The sequence below is a fragment of the Melanerpes formicivorus genome, unplaced genomic scaffold (assembly GCF_026170545.1).
Source record: "Melanerpes formicivorus ecotype bairdi unplaced genomic scaffold, bMelFor1.0.p_v2 SCAF_1, whole genome shotgun sequence".
Taxonomy (NCBI): domain Eukaryota; kingdom Metazoa; phylum Chordata; class Aves; order Piciformes; family Picidae; genus Melanerpes; species Melanerpes formicivorus.
The window spans coordinates 49,924,562-49,938,732 of NW_027142353.1; the positions used below are offsets into that span (position 1 = coordinate 49,924,562).

The following is a 14,171-nucleotide window of genomic DNA, read 5'->3' on the forward strand; positions in this document are numbered from 1 at the left end:
GGGTCTGCTCTGAAAAGTAACTTTGCAAATGCAGTGTTTTATATTTGGGACCCTATTTATTTCATTATAATAACTTCCAGATTGTATGTGTTTATTTCACTCACTGATGGAATTGCTTATTCAAACTGGATTATAAATTCAGACCAGTTCATCTCTTGCCCCCATACTGTCAACAGCACAGTGCAAGAAGCATGAATGTAGCTCTCGGCTCTGGTACTAAAACACAAGTATGTCACTGTGCATAAAAGGTGATAAAAGTACATTTGAGTAAATTGTACAAATTGGGACATAAAACCACTGAGGACATCATGTCATCTATGCTTACTTTAACAGAATACACCTGTTTTTCCCATTCACTAATGGGATTATCAATTCTCCTTCCTTCCTCAGTTATTCTGTGGGAAGATCTTTCCAGCAGCCATCTCCATTTCTGTATCTTCATCAGCAGGTTCTCCTGGGGTAGCCTATCATGTCTACACCTGGGAATTCCACAGTTTTGAATGTTTAAAGACAAAGATTACAATGAAGCTGTGTAGCAGCATTTGTGTGCAGGCCTGTTATATGTGCATGCTCAACACTTGTGAGTAAATCAGGAACTCGGAACCCTCGCAGTCACATCAGTTCCACTTACCTTAAGCTAAAAGCGTGGTCACCTTCAGCAGACATTCTTTGCATCAGTAATTAGAAACAGGCACCACCAGAGGTCCTGAATGAAAACAATTTTGGCAAGTAGGATTGCTATCTGCTTTGCTTTGGTTGTAGGTGGAGATTAGGGGATGCTCTTATGTAGGTGCATCATTGAGATCTTCAACAGGGTGATCCCAAGTCCAAGTGTTTCTTAAAGAACTTCTCAATATCTGAGGTGGAATATGAAAGTGAGAAGAATGACAGACTTTCTGGTTTGCTCCATTATTCCCCTGTGGTGGTGACACAAGCTGTGTTCTCGCTGCTGTGTGAAATAGCAGATGCCTTTAGCCATCTAAATCTATTTTTTAATCATAATTACTGCTCTTTTATGTGACTTTGTGTTCTATGCTATTGTAGGTTTTTCCCAGCATCCGTGAGAGTTCATTCAAAGGTACCTCAATACTCTTGCACAACATCGTAATGTAATGTAGCTACAGCTTCAGCCTGCATTGACAAATGCTTCATCTTGGCCCCATGAGGTGTGCTAAGAAGTAAAAGCTGTGCCTTGTCTAACATGCCAAGACATAAGCACATAGTTGGTTTTATGGGTGCAACCTGCTGTGTTATTCATGCTTGAAAAATGTTAAAACTGTAGTCTCTGGTGGATTTTAATCAAAGTCCTACTCAGCTGAATAAGAGAGTGGGGAACCAACAAGCCCTAACAAAATAACTAGCCTGTGAAAACCATCCATTATATTTGCCTTCTGGAAAGATCTGTTTTCTTACACTCTTTCTTAACTCTTCAGACTTGCTGCACATACTAAGATACTTATGTTTTTAGTTATGCTATAAAAGGGCTCTATAGACATCTGTGTAGTCCAGATAGCCTAGTGAGCACTGCTTTAATGTTCTTTATTGTTATGTAGAATAATAGATGACATTTAGAAGGAATATCCTGATCCTGGGAAGTCATCTTTGTTTCTTTGAGGCAAACATCTATTCTTTAATATTTAATTGGGATAAAAAGCCTTGCTATACTCTAAGGGCACCAGGGAAGGTATTTCTGGAAAGACATTAATTGTTAATTCACCAGTTGCTTGCTGACTGTTACCATTTCATAGTGTTCACTGTTAAAATTGATTAACCATCTGTTATTGACTGACTTTTGAAGACCTGACTTTCAATCAAGCTGACAGACAGGAAAGAAATTCAAGGAGAAAAGGCTTGATACCGCAGAGCACGGTTTCAGTTAATACCACCCTGAATTAATTGGCAGTAACATGTTTGACATAAGTGGCTGCAGCAAATACTGCCCTCACCTTGTGGCGGAAAGGCCATTCATTGCTTTGTAAAGTGTAAGAAAAAGCACTTCATAAATACAAATATAAACACATTGCAAGTGGTGCTTGTAAAAGGAAGCAAGGACCTGATTTCTGGCATGTTGCCTTTTTACACAGCGAAACAAAATTGTTAGTCAAACCTAACAGAGGTTTGGCCAATTTAAGAAGCAAGATTTATGGCAGAGTTTCCTTTACTGCTCCAGGATATGATTTCACTTTTGCAGAAGAAAAGAGAGTTTATATCATTTACATAACAAGGTAATAAATAAATAATTGGTTACTCTACTTCCAAGTATACTTCCTCATGTGTGCAGATGATAAAAACTGCATTCAGATGTTGCCATTTCACTCCAGAACAGGGGATTTAAGACTGAAATGTCATCCTGAACTCACCCCTTGTGCCTGAATAAATGATAGTGACCTGCTGTGTGGATCAGCTAAGCAGAACCTTGCAGGTTAAAGTGCTCTTCAGGGGAAAGGGAAGTCTGAAAACAATTCTGCCTGATACAGCTTTCAGCTCTTTTAACTCTTTCCAGGGTATCACCTCTCTTTTAAATGCAAAGAATGCCAGAGTCTAAATATATGTTCTATTTTCTTAGCTGGTAAGAAACTACCTGGTAAGAAACTTTGCTAAGTCAAGTTTAAATGGAGAAAACTATTCTGCTTCAGATTGGCTTGACCATCTGTTAATGTGCTCTGCAAGCTCTATCTTTTCCTGACTTTAGGTTTCTCTTGCACGTAACATTTGTTCTTTTCATTCTGACTTTAGGCCAAAATGTTCCCTTCTCTTTTTAAGGTTCAGCTTCTTTCCTTCTTGCTCCTCATATCTCATTTTAGACTTCTTTCTTTTTTTGGAGGCAGATCATTTGCTGATGTTATTGACACTTCTCTGGAGCATCTGGAACATATTAGATAAGACCAAAGATTTTTCTAATCTACTACCTCATGTTAAAAAAGCAGCTGGTACAGGGGCTTTGTGGGAAGGATCTTAGGGAAGATAGATTATTCATCCCACATATTTTGCTGCATGCGGATATCTAATACTTAGGGATCAGATACTGCCATGAAGTACATGGGATTGTACTTTTGCCAAATATTTGGTTTTTCTCTCTAATCCTCTCTCTGGTTTAATCTGGCCTTGTATTCTTCCTTTGCCATGACACTTGTGTATCTGGATGTATCTTGATCAGTCACCAGCCAGAGCAAGAGGTTTTCATGTGGTCCAGATTTGACAAGGCTTGTCTGCAAGCAGTTGCCAAAGCTGAGGTTTTACATCTACAGTGGAAATAAACCTGCCCTGGAAGACTTCAGCTGCACCTCAACAATTCAAAGATTTTAATAGTTTGGATTTTTAAAACAATTAATATCTGTCTTCTCATATTTGAGTGTTTGGTGCTTGTCTTCTTCTCCCTTTGGTGGTTGTCTTTTCCTACTTTTCCTGGAAAAGTTCCTTTTTTGTTTCTTGCCCCTCCTCCTTTGTCTTAGTGAAAACAATATTTACTGTGGAACATAGCCCTAAGAAGAAACCCCGACAAATAACTTGAGTCTGTTGATAAGATCATGAGAGTTGCCAAAGCAGGGACTCCTTTGTGACCTCCAGAAAATACCTACTTTTTCTTTAAAATACAATCTATTGTGCTTTTTTTCCTTAATGTTTTGACTGCAGCAGAGATATTTTGCTTTGTTTTTTGCAGAATTATCCTTTTCCTCCTCTCTTTTTTTTTTTTTTTTGTTGGTGTGTGTTTTCTTCATGGTATTTCTTTGCTAAAAGAACCAATACCTTTGAATAGTATCTTTCAGAAGATGTTTGTTTTTAATTCCACTCTGTCAAGCTTCCTCCTAAATCTGTTCTTTAAACTCTGTGTGTGTGTGTGTGTCTTTCTCCAAGCATTTGCATGTTCTTCTTCCACTTGCCAGCTCAGCTCTGGGAATACAGTCCAAATGTCATAGCTGCCTCAGATCTTAGTGAAGATCATTTCAGCTTTGAGGACTTACACTTTATTATCCTTCTTTTCTTCTTCTTGGTTTTGTTTTTTTTTTCTCTTTATCTGATTTTTCTTTCACTGAAAGTAGCTTTTAGATGAATTAGCACAATTTGCCATCTGTATTTGTAGCTGTGGTGAAATCCTAATGTTAATTCTTAAGTGTCTTCCAGTATAATTGTCTGATATATATTATGGAAAGTTCTTCAGTATTAGCTACAAGAAGCATCAAACTACCTAAAACATCATATTGGGTGTAGAGAATGCGGTTACTAAACTCCACCTTTTCAAAGTTTTATGAGATGGAAACGGACTTTTAAAAGATGCTAGCAGTGATGACAGGTAGCCAGTTTGAATTTTCCTCAAAGTTCCTTTATCTTTATGAGGCTTTGGGCAAAAATTTTATTTCAGCCTGTTTGTGGTTATAAAGAGTGACAAGGGTTAGTACATGGCATCATGACAGACAAGTATGTAGACAAGCCAGAAATTTGCAGCAGGGCCTCTGAACACACAGGTTGACAAGCGCTGGATGTGTTACAAAAGCAGCAGCAAGTGGGAACAGTTTGCAGTAGAGACTCTGGCCTCTTGGCTAGCCATATAAGCCATGACAAATGGTTCTGAGTTACTGATATGTTCAGTTGCCATTGTGGAGGATGTCATCATAATAGCCATAGTTTATAGCTGCAAGAAAACTGTGCTGCTGCTCCCTCCTTCTCCTCTGTAAATGATGCTTCTTGATCTTCCCTAAATTTTTCAGTCATTTCACAAGCAATGTTGCTCATATGCCATGGTGGTTTTTCTCCAGGGAGGAGATCTTTTTGATGCTATCACTTCCACCAACAAATACACAGAGCGGGATGCCAGTGGGATGCTTTACAATCTGGCTAGCGCCATCAAGTATCTTCACAGCCTGAACATTGTCCACAGAGATATCAAGCCAGAGAATCTACTGGTAAGTGAAGATTCAGCTTTCTCTATTGTTGAATACTTGAAAATGTATGAGAGAAGGTCTGTGCTTCTTCCTCCTTCTATACATGCTCTAAGGTGATTTCAGTCTTTTAAGTCATTAGTCTTTTAATTTTAAACTTAGCATTCTAAAGGTCTCCTAAGAATAACAGCTATTACAAGAAGAACAGTAATATAAGCTGATATGTCTAGACTGTTCCCCAGGACACAGCGTCAGAGTTGTCCCAGTGATCGCTAGAAGTGACCTTTAGTAAGCAGCAGTATAATTTCAAGCTTCTCATAAATACAAAGCTGTTCTGCCCTCAGTAGACTATTCTGAACTTCTGCAGCAACTTAAGTAATTAGCAGCAGCTCAGTTTTACAAATGTGGTGAGTGTAAATGTTTTGCCCTAATCACATAGGACATCAGAGCACACCCAGCGAGAGATTTCATTGTCCCTCCTTTCCCTGTTGCTTCTTCTATATAATTCTATAGCAGATATTTATTAAGCTGCTTTCCCAAACTCACAACCTAAATTTTCCTTTCCCTGACTGAATCTGTATGAACTCTATCCCCTGAAGACAATGAAAGACATATCCTGGCAATTAGTCCTTCCAAGAATTTCACACTCTTGAGTGCAGCAATTGTGTTCTCCAATTTTCTTCTGAGGAATTAAATTCTGAGAATTGACACATATTTTCTGATCATTTCAATGCTCCCTGAGTTTTCTCAAATTTTCTGGCATGTGCCAGTACCAGGCATCAAAAACTGTTTAAGATACCTATATCAGTTCTCTCAAGTTGTGTGCTCTCTGCCATGACTTAACGTTGAAGAGGTTTTATGGGAAAGTTGACTCAAGTAGGTCTTATTAAACTTCTGAGGAGTGGGATTTTTATGGTTGAGATTCCTCTAGTGGCAGACGGTGTGGAAGTAGCCTACCCTCATTTTCCAGAAACTGCTAAAAACAGCTTTTGCCCTGGTCAAACATGTCCCAACACTAAGAGCTCCATCAGCAGGGGAAAAAAAGAGGATGAGTAGGGCCTGACAAAAACTATAAAGTTGCTACAGGAATAATATGGAGACTGAAGGGGAGCATACTACTCTGGAGAGGGCACCCAGAAGCAGATGGTCATCTGGAGCCTCCTCATTGCATCTCTTTCCAGCTCCTAGGAGAGCTTTACTTTCCCCTCCTTTGTTTTCTTTGCTTTTTCCTTTGCCCCAAATTAATTTTCATGCATAGACCTGATGCATACCATCAGCTGTAGACCCTGCTGATGAATCTTTGCATGTACGAACCTGTCTCAACATCCCATGTGCAACATCAGTTATTTCTGGAAGTGCTTAAATATTCCTTATTACCCTCAAGGCATGCAATGCCCACCTAACCATCAGCTGTCCAGGAGTTCAGGGTATGCTGAATACTTGTGATTTTCTGCCATCTATTTGTTCTCTAGAGGTTGTCCTCCATGCTTTAATTGGAACATTTTTCATAATTGCTGCTATTTAGCACGTTTATTTTGTCAAGTCATGGGATGTCTTTATAGCCATATAATAAACCCTGGAGAACAACTTCTCTGACTGTTACCATCTGCACTGATCACAAGAGCAGCTTAGAAAATACTGACAGTCTTTATAGTAATGGGATACATATGGTGGCACACAATTATGTGTGGCTGCATTCAATTAGTGTTGTACAATTACGCAGTTTTATTGCTTAGTTAAAACAGTGAAAGCACTACATAGCGGATAATTTTCACTAATCCCCACTTCTTTAATTGCCCCATGGTATTTAAATGCAGTGGAACATATATATAGTGTTTCTTCTGAATAACATGAGTATTTTAATGGTATTTAAATGCAGTGGAACATATATATAGTGTTTCTTCTGAATAACATGAGCATTAAATTATCTTCCACATTCCTTGACTGGCAAGTAACATACCACAGCTTCATATTTGGCTCATTTTTATATGGAGTTATAACAGGGTGAGGAAAAGTTACTTTCTTACAGTTTTACAAGTCAATTGAAGTAGTTTTCTAGGGAAGGTAATTCCTGGAAACACATGGGGCAAAATACTAGAAATTGCACAGTCCCAAGCCCTCCTCGTTGGTAAACACTGCAAACAAGCTTCTTCCATAATTACATTCTAGGGCATATGAGTCACACAGGGTACAGTCTGTTCAAGGAAGGAACTTAGGAACATTTTCCAGGTTAACACAGCTCAGAGAGGGCTTTGTAAAAGATAACCGCATGAAATAGAATATGGGATGCTAATTAGGCTGGATTCAGCTCTTGGTGTCTGAATGCACACTCTACATTTTTCAGCAAGTGAATATTTAAAGCCCTAGTTTCTAGCCTTTAATTAAAACTGTTGTTGAAATTAGATTTATTACTGCCATTTCAGAGAGCACTTTCTTTAGTTTCAGGAACCAGATGTATTTAACAATCTGTGTTTTTAATAAAAGCATAATTGCTTTTTTTCCACTGCTTTTCTATAAGCTTATCTTATTTTTTTTCTGGTGTATTAGCAGAGAAATGTGAATCCATATCAAATTGCTGGTCCTCTTAAAGATCCAATTGTATTATTATAAATAACATAAGAGAAGGAGAAGAATTTTGTGTTCTGAATGTCTGCTTGAGGCTGTATCACCTGGTGGTAAGGATTCAGGGCAGAGAGGTTTCTTTCTAAACATGACTCAATTTAACAAAGGAAAAACTAGAGTGAGGCTGTATAATATAACTAATTATTATAAACTGAGGGACTTCAAGATTTCACTTTTGCACCAAGTTAACTATTCAAGTTTCCCTTGTATCACAGAATCAAAGAATAGTAGGGGTTGGAAGGGACCTCTGGAGATCATCAAGTCCAACCTCCCTGCTAGAAGAGCTGGCTGGGCTCATTGAAAGAGCCCATTGAAGGGAGAAAGGGAAAAATCTAAGTTCTCTGGAGATAAGCCTGAGGGAACTGCACCAACATTTGAGGGGTGGTGTGCTTGCAAGGCCCTTTGGTCTGTAGTCTTGATGGAGGTAGGACAGAGACCTCCATGTAGCAGCAAAGACACAGGGTTATTAATGTGTTGCAAAAACGAACATGAGCTAGTAGTGTTCTCAGGTGGCCAAGAAGGCCAGCAGCATCCTGGCCTGCATCAGGAATAATGTAACCAGCAGGACCACAGAAGTGATCGTGTTGCTGTGCTCGGCACTGGTGTGGCCACACCTCAAATACTGGGTTCTGTTTTGGGCCCCTCACTCCAAGAAGGACATTGAGGGGCTGGAGCATGTCCAGAAGAGGGCAACAAAGCCAGTGAAGGGTCTAGAGAACAGGTCTGGTGAGGAGCAGCTGGGGGAAGTGGGGCCTGGGGGAGGCTGAGGGGAGACCTCATTGCTTTCCACAGCTCTGCAAAATTTGTTGTATTCTTTTGAGGAAAAAAATAATAATCTAGGATTTTCCTGTGCAAGCAGTTGTAGATAAATGTATTTTATGATGCATGAGCAGCTGGTCACGATGGTTATTAAGGGATATTTTGGGTTTGATTGTGAAGTGCGAAATCTTCTATTTTTGTGCAGTGTTACTGCTAATCATCAGGATATCACTATCTGGTGAGCCAGACTGCAAGGAGCTTTGATTTGGGTTGCAAAATAATTAAGTGGTGCATATACTTTAAGAAGGCCTCCTGCAGACTGTTCCCATGTTTTAAGTTGGTGTTGTAGTAAACAGCATTAAATTGCAACGTAAACAATTTAAAAATGAGAAGCAAGAACCCAAAGAAGCAACTGGATTAAACAAGCACTCACAGTCTAGCATTTAGAGACCTTTTAGGTTTTGGGTGGCTTGTTGTTTTTTTTTTAACATATTTTTGGGGAAGAATTCAGGTTTGAGGTTCTTCTTTTGCACTGAGCCAGCTTTTAAAATAGTGTATTTTTTTTTATCAATGTTTCTATCTTTTTTCTTGTGACTATATCTTAATCTCCCTTTGCACCCATAAAAAAAATCTATGAAAGATCATGCTACTGCTGCAAAGACGATGTTTTAAGGCAGTATTTCCCTGTGTACTCATGAACAGCTCTACCTATATCCACTGATGATGACTGTGACATACCATTAAGACACTGGTGCTTAGTCATCCAAGAGGACAGTGTTTCTAGGTGAAATAGTCCACCCAGGTTTGCATCCTCAATACACAAAGAGTCTGTTTATGCTATCAGTGCAGTCAGTGTTATATTATCTAAAAGCTGTAATTACTGTGCAAGTCTTTGTTCTGTGCAAGCAAAATGAATAAACTCAAACTTCCTACACTGAGAACTGGCTGTCAGTAGAGTTAACAGAAGAATGTCACCACTTGAAGATCAGACCTTTACTTCTGGGGTAAAGCTAAAGCTTCTAGCAAGTAATATGTCTTTTGTTAGCCTGAAAGCAAGATAAGTCTTTCCCAAACACCTCGAATGCATTCAAAGGAAGTTGTCCAAGTTGTCTCTGAATTTATGTTGTAGGTGAGCAGAAGAAAAAAAGACTACATTAGAAGGAATGTTTCAGGCAGTTATTAAATTATAGACTAATTACCTTGTTGTTATTGTGTTAAACCCCTGATTTTTCCTCCTGATTTAGGTGTATGAACACCAAGATGGAAGCAAGTCCCTGAAGCTAGGAGACTTTGGCCTAGCAACAATTGTGGATGGACCTCTGTATACTGTCTGTGGGACCCCAACATATGTAGCTCCAGAAATCATTGCTGAAACTGGGTAAATCACTTCTAGCGATGATTCATTGATGTATACACAGTCCTCAGGAGCATGTTCTCACCAGTATACCACACAGGAATTCTTGAAATGATGATTTTATTATCCCTGTGCTTGGGTATGACACAAAATCAGGGGTCATAGAGCAATTTAGTTGAAAGGCACCTCTGGATACTATCTTGTCAAAAAAGGTCAGAGAAGGAACAACTTTGGAGTTATATCAGGCCTTAAACTTGTCAGCTTCACAGTGATTTACATTTGCAGATACAGTAAAATTCTTAAGCTATCCAGAGGCTACTGACTGCTGTTCATTTGATTTTATTTTGTTAGCACACACTGTTCTCTTCTTCTGATTTGTTCCACACTGGATTGAGCAGCCTGTGTTGCTTTTGCAGGCTTCATATTGGTGGGCATCAATATTTGAGTAAAGAATAAAGCACAATGTCTTCTGTGTATTCCTACATTCTGATCTTATGTAGTTTTAAGACATAAGTGTAGAAAAGATTGAAGTTCAAATTAGGATAGGTAGATAGGACATAGAAAGTTCTGATGAAAATATATAAGAAGTTATTAATATTTTTGAAAGTGTTTCCTCTGCTCTACAGTAGCTCATAGAAATCAGATGTCTCAAACCATGTCTCTCACACTTCTAGATATGGCTTGAAGGTGGACATCTGGGCAGCGGGTGTGATTACTTACATCCTGCTCTGTGGTTTTCCTCCGTTCCGTGGGTATGGACTGATCTAATCAACCATCCTTGTTCTGTGAATTGGTGCCTGTGCTGCTTTTTCATTAAGCGCAGATATTCCTACTGGAAAAAGTTCTCTGCTTGTGTCTATGATTTTACTGTAAAACTTCTGTCTCACATTTGTTTATTTTAGTTTAAACTTCCTTGCATTACAAAACAAGAGCTTCCATTATGGGTTCTGGGTGCGTTTGCCTGATGTTTAAAATACACAGTGAAATAATCATCTTCTATCATGGACCAAATACAACATATTTTGTGGTCAGTAAAAGGTAATTAAAATGTAAGCCCCTTGTTTAGGACATGTCAGATCTTTCCTCCCTCTCAAGGCAATTGCAAAGTTGTGGAGGGTCCCAAAGATAAGCAGGTTACCTCAGAAAGAATGTACCAAATGAATTGTGTTTTGTAATCTCACCATTCACACCCATGGTTGCATGCTTGTGGGGAATCAACAGCTTCCAAAAGCATTCTAAGGGATCACCAACTAAAAGCCGTTTCCAGAAGCCTATAGAAACCAGCTCTGGAAATAACATTTTGTGTGGTCTTTGTTTGTTTGGTTTTGTTTGGTCTTTACTTTGCAGAAGTGGAGATGATCAAGAAGTGCTTTTTGATCAGATTTTGATGGGACAGGTGGATTTTCCGTCTCCATACTGGGACAATGTCTCTGACTCCGCAAAGGTGGGTTTTATAGTTAACTATATTATCTTTTCCTGTATTATTCCAAGTACTGGTGTCTAATGCATGTTGTTCTCTCACAGAGCTTTATTTAATACATCTCATACATCTCCTGCTACACTTATAAATTATTCTGGGTCACCAAATATCTTGTTGTTTGACCACTGTCTGTCTGTTAGACTTCAGGTGTTTCTGAAACAGACCCTATCTCTCATAACAGAGATACCACCAGCCCTCACCGATGAAGAAAAAATTGAAGTAATGTTTCTTGACCGACACTTCTTATCTTGGAAGCTCTCTGGGACTGAGCTTTATGTGTGCTTATGATGTGGACCAGGTACCAACCTGGAGCATTGAAATATTATATAATAACATCATAGAGAAGCTGCTTTCTCCTGAATAGAATAGAATAGAATAGAATAGAATAGAATAGAATAGAATAGAATAGAATAGAATAGAATAGACCAGACCAAACCAGACCAGACCAGACCAGACCAGACCAGGTTGGAAGAGACCTCCAAGATCATCGCGTCCAGCCTATCATCCAACCCACCTAATCAACTAAACCATTCAACCAAGCACTTGATGATATGTCCCTTGCTTCCCTCTGCCAAAGAACCAGGCCTGGCATTGCCAGTAAGTCCTAATTGTTGTCAGTGTGGTATGAAGTACAGACTAGTTCTGGCCACCAATTCACAGGCCATAGGTTCACGGCACATGACACAAAGGAAGAAGAGCTTGAGGTGTGCTAAACCAGATACAGTCTTTTTCAGATGCAGATCCTGACAGAATTCATTATACTTGCAGGGCAGATTTAAGTTTTTAACTCTCATTAGTGCACTGGATTAACAGTTTAACTCACAGATTTTCTGGGGTTCTTGCATGTACTATAGTCATGTGTATAAGAATATATATAGAGAAATAATACATATGTGTATGTAAAACAGAACACACACACACACAAAAAGCCAAAAACATAAAATTGTTCATGTGGTCATCCTGTAGATAAGTGCTTACTTTCTACCCCTTTACTTCTGTAGCCTGTAAGGCAAATCCAGGCAATACTGTCTTCCTGTTTATTTCAGTGTGAAAGTAATATTTCATTAATAAAAAAAGAAGTACAAAATTTGGAGGTGGATGTAGGTAATGAAAGTAGCGTTCTAGATCCTAAATCTCCATTCTTTGGAGAATTACCTCCTACTTTTACAGATATGTGGAGGGTGATAAGGATTTTTAGTTTCTTAACTAATGAGGTTAACTAATAAGGTTAACAGCCACAGAGTTGGAAGAACTCCTCTAAATCATATCATTGTGTTGTGGCAGGCTTTATTTCGTAGCCTCATTAATGAGCTCTGCAAGTCCTTTGCCAGTGATGCTCACCTTTGAAACTCCTTCTAAGTAATTTTGTGTAAAATTTTGAGGTTTTAGCATAAACCTATTCATTTAACTTATTCTTGTGGTTAAGAATTATTAACTTTGTTCTTTGGTGTTACCCCTTTATTTGCTGCCATGCTACCGTCCTGTTTTCTGTGCAGTCCGCTCACTAGTGAAATTAGATATATGTTTATTTACATGCCAGTTGAACACTAGGTAAAAGCAGAGGAAATCAGATTATGAAAATGTTTTAAGTATTTTTTTTAACATCTTCTATGTTACTTATACAACAGTTAAAGTAAAATTCTGTATTTACTGGCTTTTTTCCTACAGAGGGATTGACTTTTTCTTAATGGGAAGCTAACCTAATTTCATGCAACCATCTGTTTTGTACATTATGTTTAAAAGCTTTTCTCTTAAACAGTGGCAACAGAGCCTCTGTAACTCAGAGCTGTCTACTAACTTTCCAAGGTACTGTTAGATATTGATTTAAATGTTCAGCTCAAAGCTCAACATTTCATTATTGTTCTTTTCTTTTACTAATCTTAATATATTTCTGCAATTGGTAGTTCACTGTCTCTTTGAGCACTCTTACATAATCAGTTGGCGTGCGCTTTAGCAAATTAAATTCGATCTGTTCTCTTAAAATGTTCTTTAAATTTGACCCAGTATTCCATTTCTCAGGAGCTTATCACAATGATGCTTCAAGTAGATGTAGATCTGCGATTCTCAGCATTGCAAGTTCTTGAGCATCCATGGGTTAATGTAAGTATTTTTTCAGGCTTGTAGATGCTGCTTGTAGTGTGGCACTTTGATCTCTCTTCTGTAAAGTCCTTTCTATGCCCTTTTGGAGCCAGCACATTCTTAAAATGACACAGATTTAACTGGAAATAAACTGGTTTACATGCTGGTTTAGTATATCACCCGTACGTTGGAGTATGCATGCTCAACTACTTTCTCTCTGAAATATTTTGAGCCAGGTTTTCAACAAATCTCAACCACACTTGACAAATTTTTATCTCTAAAAATCTGTGTGTGTATGTGTTTGTGTTCAGTGACACATTTTGCTCTCCTAAAATTAGATGATTCTAAAATCTGACAGTCACATTTAAGAGCTATTGAAATACATTCCACAGTTTTAATCTTAGTTGATGCAGCATGAAACAAGGAAACCTTTAGAATCATATTTAGCTTCTGACATTAAAATGTAGATATATCAATGTGCAGCCATATCCATTAAATCTGAGTTACCATAAAATAGTTATTTATGTGTCCTGGCTTCTCTCTAAGCAACTGGACATTTGTCATAAAAGTGGTAATCAGTGAGGTAGCATACAGGTAAATCTAGCAGAGAATGAAGTGATTTCTCCTTAATTAATGTTGAGACAAGGAACACCGCTTAACATATCTAAATTGTTTCAGTATATTGCATATGTCTTGAAATATTTGGATTACAAGAAAGAAAAATTGGAGAAAATTCAGATTCAAACTCAGAAGAGAAGGTCAAGAAAAGAAATACAATAAGGATGAGCAGAAAAAAAAATACTAAAAGGAGGAAGAAATAATGTTTCGTTTGTTGCAAGTTTCTCTGTGCAGTCGTTCTTGGAATAGTGTTTCATCCCTCAACTGCTGTATCCAAAATCTTTTTCTCACTAAAGCAACTATTCTAAAAATTCAAAGACACAGTAACCTCAAAAGGTGTTGGTTTGGTTTTGTTTTGTTTTGATTTGTTTTGGTTTGTTTA

At 38.2% G+C, this 14,171-nt stretch overlaps 1 protein-coding gene across 4 annotated transcripts in view; it reads left to right on the forward strand.

The window, feature by feature from the left end:
- Window positions 1-14,171, forward strand: part of DCLK1 (doublecortin like kinase 1) — a 262,133-nt gene that overhangs the window by 217,123 nt on the left and 30,839 nt on the right. For all 4 annotated transcript variants that reach the window (XM_068142850.1, XM_068142858.1, XM_068142840.1 and 1 more), the window contains 5 exons: window positions 4,755-4,901; window positions 9,503-9,636; window positions 10,287-10,364; window positions 10,960-11,056; window positions 13,112-13,192. In XM_068142850.1, the coding sequence (XP_067998951.1) occupies window positions 4,755-4,901; window positions 9,503-9,636; window positions 10,287-10,364; window positions 10,960-11,056; window positions 13,112-13,192 (537 nt within the window). The remainder of the gene's footprint in view (window positions 1-4,754; window positions 4,902-9,502; window positions 9,637-10,286; window positions 10,365-10,959; window positions 11,057-13,111; window positions 13,193-14,171) is intronic.